The following is a 19,613-nucleotide window of genomic DNA, read 5'->3' on the forward strand; positions in this document are numbered from 1 at the left end:
CATGGATATTCTCATTGATACTCATCGATTAGCAACAAAGTAATAATGTTGTGAAAAGAATTCAGAGACTTTTGCTACTTTGAAAGTGGTAAAATGACTAAAATAGGCACACATTTTCATGTATATTGACTTTTAAATTCGGAGCATGGATTAACATTTAAAAAATATGAATTGTTTATGGCTCTTTCCATCAAAAAGGTTCCCGACCCCTGGACTAGCCCAAATGCAGAAAAGCCACTGAAAGATCTTTACATCCATCTTAATTCCAGACGTCTCCCATTCTGACCGTCATTTACCTACCCAAGCACGAACAATGCGGGCCTCTGCTTCCTTGGTAACGCTTGCAAATAGAAAAAAAAAGTCCAGAACCAACAACAAATGGACTGTAAAAGATGAGGGGAAAAAGTGGACTGCGTCTGTTGCCAATTACTACCAGTAAACTCCTTTTGGAGAGCTTATTCCTTCTTTGTGTACTCAAAGAGACTGCTTCATCAAGTCCCAGCTGCCTGGACGCTTGATCTCACAGCTTTTGTTCAAAGTTGCAATCAAGCCTGTTCCATTGCCAAAGTGGACAAAAAGAGCTTTGGCACCCAAACAGACATTTGTGATCTCAAGCAGGCCCGCCGAGAGACAGAGGCCGTGTGGGGGAAGGTGACAGTAAGAAGCCTGTCAGACGGTGTCAGAATGGCGGAACAATATAGCATTAAGTCTTCACATGAAAATACTCCTGGTTGTACTCTGAGCTAGAAGGACACCTTTAATAAGTCACTTTTCTCTGGATGGCAGTCAAAGAAATACAAGCGGGATTTGCTGCAGACTGATTGTACGCGTCGACAGACCTGTTGCCTGCATAAGTGGATCTTGTTTTGTTCCGATGACTCACATGACTCTTGACTTTCTTTTGGAATTAATGGCTGCAGGCCAGGCTCCTAAGGTAGAATATTTCCTGCCATTCCTTTGGCCAACTTTCAACTTCTCACCAGTCAGTTTCAGTACTTGGCTTCACCCTTTATGTGCCAAATTGTGACAAGGAACATTCCTGCCTCATGTTGTTACAACTTTGCACCAAAACAAGGAAAGGTGTCTACTATCTTTAGGTCCAAAGTAGTTATCTACACCATAATATAAGCCCTGCCTTGTTAAACTCAGTAATACTTTGTAATTTTGCAACAGTGGCGTTTAAAGGATTGACCCTTAGTAGGCTTACAAAGACACATTTATTCAGATTATTCATATTAAGTCTGATAAAAATGTTTCATGTCCGCGGCTTATTCAGAATGTTCTGAACCAATCAACAACATTCCGATCAAGATTTTATTCCGAATGACAGCGGTGGTTCACTCGGATTCGCAATCAACTCTCCCACTTTAATTGAATTGGGCATCCACCATGTAAGGAAGGTAATGTCCTGTATGTGAACGCCAGGTTTTTATTTTTATTTTTTTTATTAGATAATCAAAAATAGTGACCTGCCCTACAAAGGATTGACTATTGTGATAATGTTACGCTAAATTCTTACATTAAACCAATATAATTGCTGAGGTGCTTTTCCTAAATTCAGACTCTTCCCCTACTCATGGGAACATGGTCAGGAGTTTTTTTTTTTCCTAAGAAATTGGGGTGTCTCGCTGTCCAGTCCATTCTTGCATGTATCATTTTATGTTCTTTGAAACTAAAAAATTAAGTCATTGTTTGTTTCTTACATACATGGCCATGAAATTATCCCAAAAATAATTTAACGAAAGACTCTTTCTATGGTTCCCAGATGTATACTCCGATATCTGTTCACACGGGGGCTCTGATCCGGCAATATTACACTTCCCACCTGTCGCTCTCCTCGACACGCTGCTTTTCCCATGGTTAGTCATGCTGTGCTTGTTGCCGATATAGAAGCAGATTGAAAATCAGCCCCGGTGGAAGGGGGGGATTGGCTAGACGGCCCCATTTGAGATTTCTTGTATTGCTTGAAATTAATCACCGCACCAAAGAGATGACAAGAGCAAGGGATGTGCCAAAGAAATGAATTGTTGGGTTCATCCTGCCTCGGTACAATTTGGAACAGTAAAAGCTGATCTAGCTTGTTTCTGTTGCTGGGTGTACATCATAGCTGCATAACACAGTGTGACCCACTGATGAATAAACAAAGAGTGCTACACAGTAAACAAAGAACCACAGTGGAGGACATCCAGCAATGTGGCTGTTTTTCATGCGAAAAATGTCCAGTGAATGATCATGTTTTCAATGCCATTGGTGACGATTAACTGACAGAAAATTACTTAACGACTGAATGGCTACAAAGTATAAATGCTTTAGTGTCTTATAGGAACCAATGTTAGAAAGACAGATAGGAAAAGACACATTTTGGTGCAATGATTGTATTTGTAACGAGGCTCCATTGACATTTGATTTCCCCTGCTAGGACATCATAAGGCATTTATGCATACACCAAACAGGATTAGCAAGTCCTACTTTTCCCTTGGCCTCTGTGGCGCCTCTCTTTAGACAGCCAGGTACTGGATGGAATTCTTCAGAAGTCCAAACCCCCTCCCTTTCCCCATCCTGACCCCCCCCCCGCCCGGTCCTCTTTTGTCTCATCGCCCATGAAACCTTCATCTACTTCTTTGGCCGTCCCGCCGAGCTTTCGGAACAACTCAGCTTGAAGGTTGCGTGCGATTGCGGGGAATGATGTTTTGCTGCGAAATAATACGCTCCTGCTTGCAGGAATAGGTTGCCGGTATTAACGTTTTTTTAAATAACGGGATTATTTGCCCATCAAGGACCTTGCTAACGTGCCTTGCCATTAGAGAACTATACCTGACAAGCCCTTTCTTCTGTCATTACTGTGAGCCGGTTGGTCGCAATGCAACCACCTTCATTTGCCGTCTAACACAATAAGATGCATCAATTGATAGTTTTGGAATATGAGGATGAGGTGTAAAGTGCCCCCGGGTTGAACCTGTGATGTCTGGCTGTGACTCGATTGCAGTTTATTTTTAAACGACGGCTCAAATGCATCTTGCTGAGAGAACAATCCCAGGAAATACTATCTGTATGAGTTTGAGCTCTTAAGATGCTTTCTATTTTTAGGGAATAGGACTTTTCTTTTTTTCCCTTACTTCTGTCTTGTTAGCTGAGGATGATGCTTGTAACAGAGAAAGTGGATATAGACACAAAATGTGCATTCTCCACCTAAGGTAAAAAAAGGTAATGTCTGGATTTGAATGTCCTGCTGTTCAACTATATGATATATGATGATAACTGATGGTGTAGTAATAATTATAATGATGCATTGGATTTATTACAGCATTTTTTCAGGACACTCGGATGCTTTACGACATATTCATCTTTCATTCCACTCTAGGTGGCAATAAGATACAGTCATGCAAAATGAACTTTTTTCGTTACTTGGATTCTTTGTAAGTAGAGCAGTACTTTATATGTAAATTCTGCAATTCATTCCACGATCCTAAAAAAAAAACTACCAACTAAACAAACCCTTTAAAATGATCAAATTGTCGCACTTTTGTATGAAATAAGTGAAATACAGACAAAAAATGAAAGAAAATGTTGAGAAAATTATTTATTAATGTATTAAAATGAATAACAAGCTATTCGTGCTGTAGTACAGTGCAGTAAGAAGGAAGCTAACGTTAACACATGAACACATTTAAACAACTTCAAATTAGGAATTCAAAACAACTTAGCATTAATCAAAACTCCAAAGGACTAGCTGTCTCTCCATCTCGTCATTCAGTACAGAGAGTCCATGCCACACTGAATCTCGTTAGCGGAAGCCACTCTTGCTACTAGGACTCAGCACTGAAGGAAAGAAGTTATAATAGGGGTGACCCTACTTCGTGATTTTTTTCTATTATCGCGGCCATACCTGGTCCTCATTAACTGCGATATTTGAGGGATTACTGTATTGTGGGAGGCTCCAAGTGGAAATAAAGCAGGCTGCAATGTTACGGGGACAATTTCAAAATAAAATAATGGATATAGGAAGTGCATTTACATTTTGGGGGATTTCTTGGATCTTTTTTCGCATGTTGGGGCGGTCATTTGCATATCAAACGGTTTCCTAACCTGAAAATTTTAATATCAAACGGTTTCGTAACCTGAAAATTTGGCTAACCACAACGGGGCAGACCTGACAGAAGTGAGGCAGCCAATTTGTGCCATCGAACCTTTTGACCATGACCAACGACTCGCTCTACTTTCACACGAGCGACTTTGGATGTGTTTTGCCCAAGGACACGACAATGTGTACATGCGAGACCCAGAATTCGATCCCCAACCCTTTTATCGGAGGACAATCTACTCTTCTACGCCTGGCTTTGTTTCAAGTTCCACTCAGTCAAAGGGTAAAAGTAGGAATAGCTTTATTTAGGCAGGGTTTACAGCTCTGAACAGAATAGCCACCCAAACGTTTTTCATTGCAGGGTAAATTCCCTAACGTCCAAATTTCCTAGGACTTTAAATCTTCCACAACATCAGAGGGCAAATTAGCTCTCAGGATTTATTGTCAGAGCGACCAGAACAAAGCCAGACTGTAGGGGTCACAGTGGTGGGAGGGCAGCTCACATCCACTCCTTAGAAGGTCACTGGGTTAGCGCTCGGGGGGTCACATTTGACGTTCTCAAAGGATTGTTAATTCTTTTATTCTTGCCTTAGAGGTCCTCGCCAGGGGCTGCTAGGTGAGCGGTGCCAGGGACGAAGGGATAAAAGCCAGAAGGTGGTCATGAGGTGTTATTCTTTTGCCCATGGGAAGTGATCAGGTCGCAAACATGTCGTAAACTTTCTGGATCATATGCGGTCATGAGGTTTTCCTCAGGGAGATGATGGACAGAGTTGGCTGATTAATGACTAATAATTATACAGCCTTGTTTTCCTTACACATGGCCGGATAGCATGAGTTCCACAGCAGCCACCTTCCTGCTGTTATTTTAGTCTGAGGGCTGGCCCGTTTGAAAATCACAATGGGTTGCTGAGGAAATTTGTGTTTTTGTTCTTTCAATGCCTACATCTGTTGCATAGCTTGTCCAAAATATTTTCCCAGAAGCTTTGTCGTTCATCACGATGTAGTTTGACAAGCACTTCTGTCACCTTTCCATGAGTTACACTCAAATTTACTAATGCCACTCATTGCATGGCAAAGCCCAAGTGGTCCCAAAAATGTGCTCTATCTATAATTTGAAACACTGAAGACATGTCATGAATTGTGGTGTTTTTAACCAACCTGCACAAATGTCATTTCATTTTGTCAATTGTACGTCTTTTGATTAGTTTTTTTTCCTGATCCTCAAGAAAAAACATTTGATGGGAATTTTCTCATATAATGCAGTGTATCACCTGACATTCATTTCCACTGGGATTGAGTGATGCGTTCCAATGTGTCACCCTGGACTTAGCCCTGGCAGACTGTGTGCGTTTATATCTGCTGCAGATTATTTCGCTCGGCCAGACGGATTTAAGGTTGGCACGACAGGACGAGGGCGACCGTTCACCCGCGTCGCCGCCGCCGATAATATTAATCTCCAAACGGAAGGACTTCATTTGCTGCCACGCTTACACTTTGCACAGATTGTTCTGCTGTGACTTTTGGGAACTCCGGGTTCAAATGAGAACATTCCGGAGATTTACCCTGCAGCTGCAGATGGTACTGATCGTGCCTCATCGCAGGACACAAACTCTTTCTCTCCTCCTGCCTCATTAGCGGAATTGCCAATTAGCAGCGGTGTTGCCAGGGAGTTGCTTTGCCAAATGCACAAAGAAGTACAGATCGTGTCTGTTGATATTATGTTGTAAAAATTGTAAAATTTCAACTCTTACATTGAGGAACCCCTGTTAAAACAATCTTTTGTCTTCTCCCACAGGGTGCGTGGTGTGGCTAACACCGTCTTGGCACCATGGCTCTGGTCCAAGCTCTTCCCGTCACTGACCAGCCCATCCCTGGCATCAACGTCCAGCAGTGCCAACCGGCCTCTTGTTCCTCCCCGGTCTCCCGCAACTCCACCGCAGCTATGGGTTCCGTAAGCAGTCTCATATCGGGCCGAACGTACCAAGAAAGGCACTGCCGGGCGGCCAGTGAATTTGCGGCCAAGCCACGGCGTTCCATGCCGGCCACCAGCTGCTTCCGCGTCCAGGATAATACCCTCCGCAGTGCTAGTTCGTTGGAGCAACTGTTGGTGATCTGCAACCAAACGCAGGAGACCCAGATCCAGGCCCAGGTTCTACCTCCACCGTTGCCCACCAAGAAACAACCTCGGCCTGGCAACTCAGCAGCGACGACTGAGGAATGCGTAAAGATCGTTGGGGGGTTTGATAATATCTCGGGATACGTGAGCAGCCAGATGGTTGTCGGGGACTGGAATGACAACCTGTTCGTGGCACCTGTCAGTCCCTGCAGCGATTCAGAGGAACAACACGACATTAGGACTCCAAATGGAAATATTGAGAGACCACCCCCAAAGCTAATCCCTGTTTCCGGACAGCTAGAGAAGGCAAGTATCCAACAGCATTTTATAAAAGATTTATGTAGATCTGTCTGGTGGACTCTGGCTGCCATCGAGTTGCTCATTCATTTTATACCTCATTCTGCTCAGAAAGACACTTGAGATGATAAAATGTATCATTTGTCAGCTACTAATCTTGCACGCTTTTCTTGATTAATGTCACAACTCGTGTTCGTTCCATGAACACAATATTTGCACCTAAAATTTAACAAAAAATGGGGCCTAGCATCCATATGTGGACATCAAATGTATCTTATGCAGATTACACTTATTATCTTTTTTTTAAATGACCAAAAATATATATATATATACTTTCCCAATAAAGGGTTAAATCATGAGCTGTGAACCACCGAATTTAGTTCAAATCAAGAGCAATGTTATAATTTTGAAAAGTCACCCAAGTGCAAAACAAGTCAACCGTAGTAAAGTGAAATTAAAATACAATACAAGTTCTCCAGATGTACTAGTAGACTAAATAAAGTAATTTCTGATCAGGTTCTTGAAGTGCACTAAGTCTGGTCCTCGAGGGCTCCTATCCAGTCTGTTTTTCCTTCTTAAACTCACCTGAATCAAATGATCACCTCCTCAGCAAGTTCTCCAGAAGCCTGATAACGATCCTGGTTATTTGATTGTAGAAGATATGGAAAAAAAGACCGGTTAGGTGCCTTCGAGGATTGGAGTTGGTGACCTAGCGTTTGTGATTGTCTTTTTCAGAACATGGAGAAGGTTCTGATCCGTCCAACAGCGTTCAAGCCGGTAATCCCCAAGAATCGCCACTCGGTGCATTACCTGTCCCCGCGACCGGGGGGCTGCAGTCTGTCAGAGAGCCAGGGTAGTCTCAACCTCCTTTTGCCGCTCACGGGTCCAACCGGCGGCGGCGACCCAGCCGGCGTCGGTATGGCCTCCACTTTGGAAGAAAAGCGTGACTCCTTCGGCGGGGGGCGACACGCTCACGGTAGCCGGTCCTGCTCCATGTCGGACTCCGGGAGAAACTCCCTTTCCAGCCTGCCCACTCACAGCAGCACCGGCTACAGTTTGGCACCCAGCGAAGGATCCGGCTCCGGGTCGGCCAACGCGGAGCCAGTGCAGATCTCGGTCAGAAACGCTTCGGGCGGAATTGGGACCCACGGTCACTCGGATAGCGGACGTTCGTCGTCCAGTAAGAGCACCGGGTCGGGGTCGCTGAGCGGGCGCGGCCGGCCCCTGTCGGACAGCGGCTCGTGCGGCCGTTCCTCGCCGCCCACTGAGGGCTATGAGGTGGTGGTGAGGGATTTGGAGGAGAAGCTGAGGGAACGCGACGTGGAGCTTCAGCATCTGCGGGAAAATCTGGACGAGAATGAAGCCGCCATCTGTCAGGTAAGAAGTACCATCAATTGAATTGTCATCGATCTGATCAGAAATCGGGCCCATCACATTGTCTTTCAAAGAATCGGGTGGAAAAGATGGGGTTTTCAAAAATATATATTTAAAGTGTTTAAAGGGTTGCAATGCAGCAAAAAAGTTCAAAGACACAAAGATATTGGCAAAGAAACAAAAATATTCATTTTCCAATATGCGTCATAGCTCAGAAGCTGAAGTAGAAGTAAACCCTCAAAATTGTACTCTCAAACTTTACCCTCAATCAGGAAATGTGCCTCTCGATGTTACAATTTGGCAACAACTAATCACTTTTTCATTTAACCGGGCTTTCCCTTGACCAGAAGTCACAAGGTTCGTGGTGGTGCTGGATCTTAAACCGTGTCAACTAAAACTGCGGGAAACGGTAACTCTTTCATTGCTGTCGATGCTGAAATAGAGGCTCTTTTCATCCCTCTGCAGTGAGTTTGAGGCAGTAGTACCAGTATTATTAGGTATTACTAGTACATACCTGTCAACCTCGGTCAATTGCTCCCATTATTAATGATAGCAATTCCCCTTATTAATGGTTGCAATTCCCATTATTAAGTGATAAAAACAACGTAAAAAAAGACGCTGCACATATTTACTCACATAGGGCGCAAAAGTCAAATATTTTCTCCCAAGTGGACGGTGTGCCCAATCAGAATGCACTATATTCAAGATTCTTTAGATGCTTGCTGACGGTGAAAAGGCGGGCGCGTGAAATGGAAATGCGCATATCAAAGCATGACTATTAGCATTCGACTATGACGTTTTTGTCTTCTACTAGTGACCGAGACGAACCGGATTAGAGCCGAAATGGGTAAAACGAGATCGGTTTTACAAAAAAACGGACTTTAAAAAAATCTCGTACAAAAGTTGTTATACGGCGTACACAATTTGAAATGATTAAAAAAACGTATAAAATACGGGAAAAACGTATACGTTGACAGGTATGCGAGTACTACTACTCCAATCCATCTAAACCAAGCAACCCTCCTACTTCAAATGGATTGGACGTCTATCACCGTCACATGTAGCCAATTAGTCAAATATTAATTTAATCAATTTTGGCAAAATATTTGTCCTTTATCTCCCTGTTTTGCACTACAGTCATAGCTTGAGATACGAGCTTAATGCGTTCCGGGACTGAGCTCGTATGTCGATTCACTCGTATCTCAAATCCACGTTTCCCATTGAAATGAACTAAATACAAGTTAATTCGTTCCCACCCTCCTGAAAAAACACCAAAAAACAGGATATTACAATGGAAAAATATATTTTTATTGGTTGTAATTCACCATCTACTAACACCGTAACAAATAATTAGTGATTATGATGTTTAATAATAAAATGAGAAATTTAATACAACGCAGAGTGGGAGAGAGAGGGAGAGAGAAAGAGACTTGACGGATGCACTCGTGACGTAACATAAACTTTCAATATAACTTAAATGAACTTAGATTCCTATACACACACTTTAAAAAGTTTTAATCTTATGTTACACTAAATTTAAACCTTCTTGTGCAATAACCAAGGCAAAGAGGTTCATGTATTCCACCGTGGCTTACGAGGTCAACTTCTTGCTTCTCCATACGTAATGGCGAGCAAGCTCAGTCACGCGTACACTATTCAGGTTTTTCCATTATTTTGTGCTTGATATCGATTGTCATCATACACGGTTTCTTTGCATTACCCTTCATTGCACCTGCTCGCTTTGGACCCCTTGTGTTTCCCTTAATTCTACACTGACTATCACAAAAAAACACGGAAAAAATGCAACGCTCCGCCCAGTGCTCGCAGAGATCTTTGCACGAGGGAGATGCGGTAAGAAAGACAGTGCGCTGAAATCATAAGCAGCCTCTTGCGGCTGTCTCGAATGCTCGTATCTCAAAATTTGTCCCGTATCACAAGGTAAGTATTTGCTTGGAATTTTACTCGTATCTCAAATTCCTCCTATGTCGGGGCACTCGTATGTCAAGTTATTACTGTACTATTCACTACCCGGGTTAAACTGTTCTTACTCCACATAGCCAGTTTTGTTTCCTAGCATTTGTATGAGTTCAGTTTGATTGACTGCTTGCCATTCAGAAAACAATGTAAAAACAATCACGCTCTGCTGTCTGTTCCTCCGTGGGAATTAAACTTGCTCAGTAGTTCTTTGAAAAATATTCTCAAGAGCAGATGCAAAAAGTCGAGAAATATAGCAAACTGAATTAGGGCTGGGTGATCTGGAAGGCAAAATAACCAGATTTTTTTTTTTTGAACTTGGTTTTATGAGTTCTTTTCACTGATAGTTTTAAGGAATCTGCAATGAAATTAGTATAAACTAGTGTGTGCGTCAACTGTTCAACTAATTGAAATTTCAAATGGAACTAAAGCAAGAAAAAATCAACTTTCATTGGCAGTTGTTAGGCACATATTCATGTTTTAATGAGGAAATATATTTATGTCTGACCACTCCAATTTTTTTTGATAGTTTGGCCTATGATTACTACTTCAATGTGAGCCGCGAAAGAAAGCCTGTTTTTTTAGTCAGGAGTTATTTAAAAAATGGTAAATCTTACATTTACAGGTGCCCATTTAGCCTGTTTTCCTCCATTTAACGATTTAATGCCACTTATACTTCAGTGAGTGCCACATATATCTATGTTTTTCCTCTTCATTGTGCATTATTTGGTTGGTGCGATGTATACTCATTGTTTTAGGATTGAAAAATACGGTCATCGCCCAGCACTTGATCAAATGGCTTAGTATAGAGCAGTGTTTCCCAACCTTTTTGCATTGAAAAAAAAACCTCAGGGGACACCACCATCTGAAAATCTTTCCATTTAAAACTATGTCGCCAATATTAACAATAGTCATTCTCATCAAGATTTCATTAGCAGGAATCACATAAACCTCCAAAATTATTCCAAAATCTAATTTTTCAAACAGGCCTAATGTCTGCGGACCCTGAACAATTTCCGGTTCGAGTGATGGAAAAATAAGCAATCTAATGTTAATCTTTTCTCCAAATATTACTTAAATCTCCTAATATTACGCAAAAAAAATGTTGTGCTCACACAGACTTTACGTCGCCAAAAGTTGATGCCCTACAAACCAAACAACTTCCGATTCAGGTTAGAGGAAAAATAAGCAACAAAATGACTGTTTCACTATTTGAATCTTGTAATAGTATAATCTATAATTTAACATTCATCATGTTTTGATTTTAACCTTGTAGTAGTTCAATTTTAATCTCATTATATTCATATTAATTTGTCTCTCTGAATATTACATTGTATGACTTTTTGCAATTTCCCGCTGTCTATCGAACGTTTGATCAAGTAGAGATTGTGTTCTATTGTTCTATGTTTAGGTTTACGAGGAAAAGCAGCGCCGCTGTGAGCGAGAAATGGAGGAGCTGAGGCAGAACTGTGCCGGCAAAATGAAGCAGGCATCTCAGAAGGCACAAAGAGCACAGCAAGTTTTACAGTTACAGGTGGGTTTGACTCTGCAATTGGGGTGTAAATCATCAATTGCATTTCACTCTATGATATTGGTTCTCTGGACAAATATTCCATGTTTTGCCGATATTACAGCATGCCATGATTCAATATAAATAAATTCAAGGGACTTAATTTAATGTTGTACGATATTGTGAAGATGCAATCTGTTACATTTCACCAAAAGCATTTTGATGGTTTTGATCATTATTTTTAGAACTTTGTTTTTAACAATGACAAGTCACACATAAAGGTTCACATGAAATAAATTAAAAAAATAGAAGGACCGACAGGTAAAAGTAAAAAAAGAAGGGAAAGAGGCATTTAGCGGGAACCTCAGTTTAAAAATAAATGAGAATAACAATAAATTATGTTAATTCAGCAAAAAAATATATATATTTTCAAGAAAAAGGCGATACCATCAACAATTTGTGGTTTGATTCATTTGATTGGTTTGTTCCCTAACCACTCAATGTATTATTGTAGTAATACCTCGCCACGGATCGACTATCGCGGATTTACCACCTCGCAGCTTGGATCCGCCAAATATTTATGAATTTTTTTACAATAATACAAACATGAAATGGGGGGAAAAGCCAATTCACAATTGGACATTATTTCAGTGGGCACTAGACTCTGGGAGTTAAATAATCGTATAGAGAGGGTTTTAAAAGTCCAAACAATATTCAATAGATACCATAAAAACACGGTCCTTACATCGCAATTATTCACCTATTGTGGCAGGGCTTGCAACCTATTGACCGCGATTAACGAGGTATTACTGCACACCCCTTTTCGTCCAAGCCATTTTGACTATTGCCGCCGAAACGTGCCAACACTGGTCACTTTTGATGTTTGTCACCAGGTATTTCAACTACAACAAGAGAAAAAGAAACTACAGGAAGACTTCTCGTCCGTGCTGCAGGACCGAGAAACTCTGGAGAGGAGGTGCGCCAGCATCCAGCGAGAGCAGACACAGTTGGGTCCAAGACTAGAGGAAACCAAGTGGGAGGTGAACTCTCAATTTTCGTGAAGGTGACAAATCACCAGCTCTGGATCTTACGGTGTGGTGTTTCGGCGGCGTCAGGTGTGCCAGAAATCGGGAGAGATCTCCCTGCTCAAGCAGCAGATAAAGGAGATCCAGTCGGAGCTCAGCCAGAAGGCGGGGGACGTGGTGGTGCTGAGGGCCCAGCTGAGAGAAGCCCGATCGGAGCTGCAGGCCAGCCAGGCTCGCTCTCAAGAGGCCCAGGCCGCCCTTCGCACGCGGTCCCTAGAGCTGGAGGTGTGCGAGAACGAGCTCCAGAGGAGGAAGAGCGAAGCCGAGCTGCTCCGCGAGAAGCTGGCTCGCCTCGAGGACGACACCCTACGCCTGCGGGATGTCCTGACGCCCGCTGGCGGGAAGTGCGCCAGCTTGAGCCTCCATCATGGGCGAGGCGTGCTGGCAAGGGGGGGACCCAGCCCCTGTTTGTACCGCAATGTAGAAGATGAGTTGGCCAGGAATTGGGCAGGAGAGAGTGACGAAGCCAAGGCGCAGAGGCAGAATGCAGAAACCCTACTGGGACTCAGACAACAGGTACTGTTTCCAAATTAATTTGTACCCTTCAATTGCTGCTGATAGATAGCCAACCTATCTATAGCTCACCATCAATGAATGAAATACTCACATACAGAGTTCATATACAGTTTCTTAAAATGTCTTTAATCCTTACATTTACCATATGTTCTCGCATATAAGCCATTGTAAGTAAAAAAAACATGACTGAATCAAGGGTACGGCTTACATGTGCACAAATTAGACTTGCCATGAACGAAACTACAAGGTGACAAAGACGAAACGCCATAATGCAAGACAATGCGGCCGATACGGACATTTATTTGAAAATAGAGAAATGATAAACAGATCAAACGCGCCCCGGCGGCTGAGTGGTTAGCATGTCGGCCTCGCAGTGGGAGACCCGGGCTCAAATCCAGGCCGGTCCACATGTGTGGAGTTTGCATGTTCTCCCCGGGCTTGTGTGGGTTTTCTCCAGGTACTCCGGTTTCCTCCCACATTCCAAAGACATGCATGGTAGGCTGATTAGACACTCTAAATTGCCCCTAGGTATGAGTGTGAGCGTGAATGGTTATTTCTCTCCTTGTGCCCTGCGATTGGCTGGCCACCAATTCAGGGTGTCCCCTGCCTCTGGCCCGAAGTCAACTGTAATAGGCTTTTTTCAATCCAGAAAGCCCAGTTGTTGGGAAAAGTGGGCCACCATAATTTGGTAAAAAAGTAGATAAATATATTTTACATACAAATGACATCTATCCATTTATTAACAATACTTTGCCTTTTTATAAGTCGTTTGTCCGTCAAAAAGGTGCCATCTTAAAGTACCGTTTGGGGAGGGAAAAAAAAACACTAAGCATTAAAATAATGTCAATTGTGTTTATCTGAGCTGCCTAGTGGTTAATTCACCTGACTTTGGTACGGGCAGTGTGGGATCGATTCCCATGCAGTGGCGGTCTGTTTGTGGGTGCGGATAGTTTTCCGCTTCATTTAAATTATAGCCATTGCCAGTGAAATTCACAAGTCAAATAAATGTAAAATATAGAATTATTTTTCCTCCTTAACGTCACAAGTAAAACTTTTGTATTATTGACTTCCTTATAGCGATTTGAGAAGGGAATTACTGTACAGTCAACTGTCTGATGTAGCTCTGTCCAACGTAAGATGAAGAAAAGCATGAATATTTGTTCAAGTATAAGCAATTTTGGCGACTTGGCCGCTATTCAAGAGGACATTTTTTGTTTGATTGTAAAGGTCTGGCTGCTGTTTGTCTTGGCAATCTTAAATACGACTTGAATATTGAGATGAGCGTGGGGAAACTAAACGTGGTATACAATAATAGTGTACACTGTGTGGTTGAACCCCCGGTGTGTGAAACAAATCTCTCTTTCTTGACACATGTTCCTGCGTGGTTGATGGCTTATATCTTTTAGTCTGTCAGGGGCGCAACAAAGCCTGGCAACCCATCAGGCTTATGCTGTATTCAGACCCCCCGTGTTTTTTTAACGCGATAATGCGTCGCCAAATGCTGTTTGAAGCCTCCGTACGCCAGATCATATTACGTAAAAATAAGTAGTACGACAAATTCAATGTCATAATTTATGACTTTTGTCTTGTAATATTATTTCAATATCCTAATATGATACCATGCAAAGTTTTGTGATGTTACATTGCCCAAATTCTCAGCCCATAAAATGGACAACCTCTGGTTCACAAAATGTAAAAATAAGCATAAAAATGACTTTGATTTCAAAATATTACAATTTTAATCTTAAAATGTGTCTAGTAACACTCATAATATTGAGACTTTAATGTCATTTTACTACTACTTTATTCTCATAACCTTTCTCTCATGATATTGCAATTGTATGACTTTCCTCTCGTTGTATTACGACTTTAATCTCATATTACCACTTTAATCGCGAATGAAATCGTATCATGTCAAAAAATTTAAATGAAACATGTTAAATGGGATTTTACATGTTGAAAACAAATGTTTGCATCTGGCTGTTTTTTTTGTTTAGTTTTTTTAACCATTTCATCGTTATTCCACCCAAAGCAATGCATCAGGGAACGCTCAATTTGTTTCAGCTACTGAGCCTTTTCTGTCACTGTTTTTAGGTGGATCTGTGTTCAAAACCTGCTCTGCAATCATGTCACTTACCGTATTTATTCAAGTATAACGCGCACGTGTATAACGCGCACCCATAATTTGTGAGAAAAAAATTGGTATACATTTTTTTTCCACTTTTTCTCAGCTCACACCAAGGATTACACCAGTACTGTTAACTGGCAAATGCTGAACACATATGACCATGACAAAAGATTTATTCACAACATATGGTATGGAAACCTGGTGAAACAAACTACCAGTATGAAGACAATTCTCAAAGGGAATTTACAATTTTAAATCCTTAAAGTCTAATTCATCATCATAATATTTAAACATTTTCTAAGTCTGATTCGTTCTCATCAGACTCACCAAACAATTGATTCCAATCTTCTTCAGTTCTTTTTTTGTAAGTGTGAGCACCGGCCAATAGAACGGGGTCTCGCGGCCCATCTGGCGGACAAAGACAGACCTTTTCACCGGGATTTGTGTATAACGCGCACCCAAACTTTGCTTCATTTTTTTTGGTACAAAATGTTGCGCGTTATACTCGAATAAACACAGTATTTCAGTATTCCATTGCTACTTTTACTGTTTTTTTAAATGGTCTTCACATTTGTGTCAGGTGGACAGGCTGAAGGGCGAGCTCATGTATGAGAGGAGGACAAATGAGGAGCAGATGTGTCGATTCGACCATGAAAGGATGGTTTGGCAAGAGGAAAAAGAGAAGGTAAAAAGTACTCCCAAGCTCTATTTGAGAAACTTCATCTTTGGCACGAACATTTGTATCCCTAAATACAGTGGTACCTCGAGATACGAGCTTAATTCATTCCGGGACTGAGCTCGTATGTCGATTTACTCGTAACTCAAATGAACGTTTCCCATAGAAATGAACTAAAAACAAATTAATTTGTTCCAACCCTCTGATAAAACACCACAAACAGGATATTGGATTGGAAAAACATTTTTATTTGTTCCAATTCGCCACATATTAACAAAGTAGCAAATAACTAGTGGTTTAATAGTACTAAAATGTGTTTAATAGTATTAAAATTACACGGATTTCGCGGAGGGGAGAGAGGGGGGTGAAGGGAGAGAGAGAGGGGTTTTGCACGGCAACGCGCTCGTAACATAATATAAACAAATTTAAATGAACTTGGATTATGATGCAGACACACTCAAAAATAAATTTAATCTAACCTTACATTAAACTTATTTCTAATTTTGTTTTAAATTTTTATACCTTTCTGCTCCCGGGTTGGCTCTATTTGCCCCGCCTCCACCCTGACTTTCAGATGCAACCTATCGAGGGTTGTTTGCTTTTGTATTCGCTTCAAAATATTCTGAAAATGATGCACACAAATGTCCTCACAATAGGATAACACACGACCACTTGCCAACGAGAATTAGTATATACTCCTATATACTCTTATTAGCAATCGATCCGTCAGTCGCAGTGACTAACGGGGGGAAAAAAACACTGAAAAAAATGCAGCGCTCCGCCCAGTGCTCGTAGAGACATTACACGAGGGAGTTGCGGGGAGAGAGACAGTGCCTATGATGTTCTTATGAGCACCCTCTCACATCCGCTGTATGGTTGTATATCAAAATTTGTCTCGTATCTCAAGATAAATATTTGCCCTAAATTTTACTCGTATCTCAAATTGCTCGTATGTCGGGGCACTCGTATGTCGAGGTGCCACTGTATGTGAAAATACGTCAAGCGATACGAGGGCCTAAGAACTTTGTCTCTCTCTTCAGGTGATCCGCTACCAGAAGCAGCTACAGCAGAACTACATCCAGATGTACCGACGGAACCGCGAGCTGGAGCGTGTGATGCGGGAGTTAAGTCTAGAGCTGGAGAACAGGGACGTGGACGACTACGAAGTGCACAGCGGCAGCAACGACATCCACTTTGAGGAGATCACCGCCACAGAGATCTAAACGGGCCGCGTTAGCGCCAAAGAAAAAAAACAACACCGCTGGATTGACAACTCGAACGGCTCCCAAAGGTGTGTTCTTCCTCTACTGCTGCACTCCTCGTGATCTTTCATATGGTATTTCACCTGCACTTTTTTTTAATTTAGAAAAAAGACTCCGACACTATAAAGTCAGCACAAAAACGTCTTCTTCTGACGCGCTGGGAAGTGTTCAAATCAGGGTAGGATTGTTGCAAAAAATGTCCGACACGTGCACATTTTCTTACGCAAAACAACGGCACAAGCATGCATGTCATGTGATGGTAGCGCCTACACATTTGCTACTTAATGTTGTGTATTTTAGATGGGGATATTAGCCTAACTAAGCATGTCAACATAGTTCCACTCCAATCCTACGAGGGCGATAGCGAGTCTGGACACAAACTAATTCATCCTTTCGTCTACTCGAGTCAGTGCGCTTGCTTTTTGCGCTTTCAAATCGCGCAAAACCGTGAAAAACGCGCGAGGAGAGCAAAACTAGAGCAAATTAAATCACGGTGAAACTAACAATTCGTGAAAATCTGCAAGTACATTTGAATATTTTGGCCCCGCCCACATGCTCCGAACACATTTAAAGTGAATTCAATGTTGTCGGCTATTATGTTACTCTTTCAGTGCCAGTGGTGGCGTGAAAATCCTTCAACTTAATCCAAAAATGGACAAGAAATGATGGCATTTCCTGCCAATTTCCAATTTTTCACGTATTCAGTGGAAAGGCTCATGTTTGTAAAGAGATTATTCTTGCTGTTCCAAGCACATTTACAGTAATCCCTCGATTATTGTGGTTAATGTAGACCAGACATGGATAAACCAAAAACCGTGAAGTAGGGTCACCCCTATTTAATAAAATAAATAAATATTTTTTTTCTTCAGTGGCGAGTTCTAGTAGCAAGCAGAGGACAGGGGAGTGGCTTCCAATTGCGAGTTTCAGCGTGGATTTTTATGAACTTACAAAAAAAGTATTAAAAAAAGAATATGCCCCAGAAAAAAGATCAGCGATGTAGTGAAGCCGCGATATTCAAGGGATTACTGTTCATTGTTTTTACTACTACGGTGTTTGTTCAGAAGTTTCTTTCACTAAAATATAGTTTGTAGTGTCAAAGTCACTGCTGGACGGAAAATATCTTTTCACCAAAAGGACATTGTCTTCCTTTTTTGGGCGTCAAAAAATTGACGGAAACCAAATGAAATTCTGTTTCGGATGGAAACAAGCTTATTGTTTGAGGAAAGAAGAACGTTTAATTTTAAGTCATCTGTTGTTGAAAGATGATTCTCGCTTTCGGCGTCTGCCTTCTATTCGCTCAAAAGTCTATTTTTAGCTGTGTTGCAAAACTAAAAATGGACCAGTAACTTCTTTTTGAGGCTGCTCTTTGAACTTGAGGTGTGCTTTTATGCACACAGTTTTTTTCTTCATTTCTTCCTTCCAGATGGCTTTATTTAGCTTCCAGCAGCCCAAAAAAACTCACCAGGGTTTTAACTTGACACAGGCAGACTTCAATTCTTCTTATTTTTCTTACCCAGCATATGACAGAGCTTAATTTTTATAGAGGGAAATATATAAGGAAAAGGATATCTATATCATGAAGGTTGTATATTTTTATATACATAGACTAATAAAGCACCTACTCATATTTTTCTTGTCATATAGTAACGCTATCAGTGTGAGTTTAAGATGCCAATTCTCTTAGGGTTGTCACAAACAATTATAAATCAATGATTATTTTGCAATTGCTCAGCTCATTGACATTGGGTTCAAATGTTTGCAAATATCGGATTTAAATTTGATGTATTCATTGGATGCATTGAAGTATATATATATATATATATATATATATATATATATATATATATATATATATATATATATATATATATATATATATATATATATATATATCAGAGGGCGAAAAAAAAGCCTACAAAAATGAATGCACAAATTAGGATTTTGATCATCATTGTTTTTGTTATTTTCATAACATGTCTTGAAGGGGTGTCCCTGACTGTTCCTTGCATTATAAGTGTAAATAGATGTCAAACACTTGTGTGTAGAAGGCATTATACAGACATTTCCAATATAGCTACTGTGACTCTAGACCAGGGGTCGGCAACCTTTTTTTAATCAAAAGAGCCACTTTGTTACTTCTTCCCCCCCAAAAATGCGTTTATAAACTTCTAAAAGTTTTCATCTTTATTTAAATTTGAACAGTTGGAACCACTGAATACAACAAACAAGCCCAATTTTAATATATGATATGTTTAATAGTAGTAACTCCATGTGTTCTCCCGTCCTCTTCGGGTTTGTTGGCAAACAGCCAGTGATCAATGGACAAGCCTTAAAATACAAAAAAAACTACATCAGTTGAGTATGAGTATTTTTTTAAATAACTTAATAAATTATGTTGGTCTTACCTGTTTAGTGGGATTTCTGTGTCTGCATTTCCCTGCAGATCTTCCCTATGTTGGTGCTGTAAGACGTGATTTTCATCTTCACGCAGAACTGTAGAGTCTCATTGGTGATGCGGGAGCCGTATTTGGATTTTATAATGTTCATGCTTGAGAAAACTTGCTCGCATAATAAGTAAGTTGAGTTAAATTAAG

The 19,613-nt window shown here is 41.1% G+C and overlaps 1 protein-coding gene across 2 annotated transcripts in view; it reads left to right on the forward strand.

Annotated features, from left to right (window-relative positions):
- lzts2a (leucine zipper, putative tumor suppressor 2a) overlaps positions 1 to 17,048 on the forward strand; it is a 52,482-nt gene extending 35,434 nt beyond the window's left edge. For both annotated transcript variants that reach the window (XM_077614064.1, XM_077614066.1), the window contains 7 exons: positions 5,877 to 6,503; positions 7,230 to 7,871; positions 11,254 to 11,376; positions 12,246 to 12,392; positions 12,468 to 12,953; positions 15,662 to 15,766; positions 16,798 to 17,048. In XM_077614064.1, coding sequence (XP_077470190.1) covers positions 5,910 to 6,503; positions 7,230 to 7,871; positions 11,254 to 11,376; positions 12,246 to 12,392; positions 12,468 to 12,953; positions 15,662 to 15,766; positions 16,798 to 16,980 — 2,280 coding nt within the window. In that variant the 5' untranslated portion in view covers positions 5,877 to 5,909 and the 3' untranslated portion in view covers positions 16,981 to 17,048. The remainder of the gene's footprint in view (positions 1 to 5,876; positions 6,504 to 7,229; positions 7,872 to 11,253; positions 11,377 to 12,245; positions 12,393 to 12,467; positions 12,954 to 15,661; positions 15,767 to 16,797) is intronic.
- Positions 17,049 to 19,613: the final 2,565 nt, after the last annotated feature.

The sequence above is a fragment of the Stigmatopora argus genome, chromosome 11, assembly GCF_051989625.1.
Source record: "Stigmatopora argus isolate UIUO_Sarg chromosome 11, RoL_Sarg_1.0, whole genome shotgun sequence".
In the NCBI taxonomy this organism is placed as follows: domain Eukaryota; kingdom Metazoa; phylum Chordata; class Actinopteri; order Syngnathiformes; family Syngnathidae; genus Stigmatopora; species Stigmatopora argus.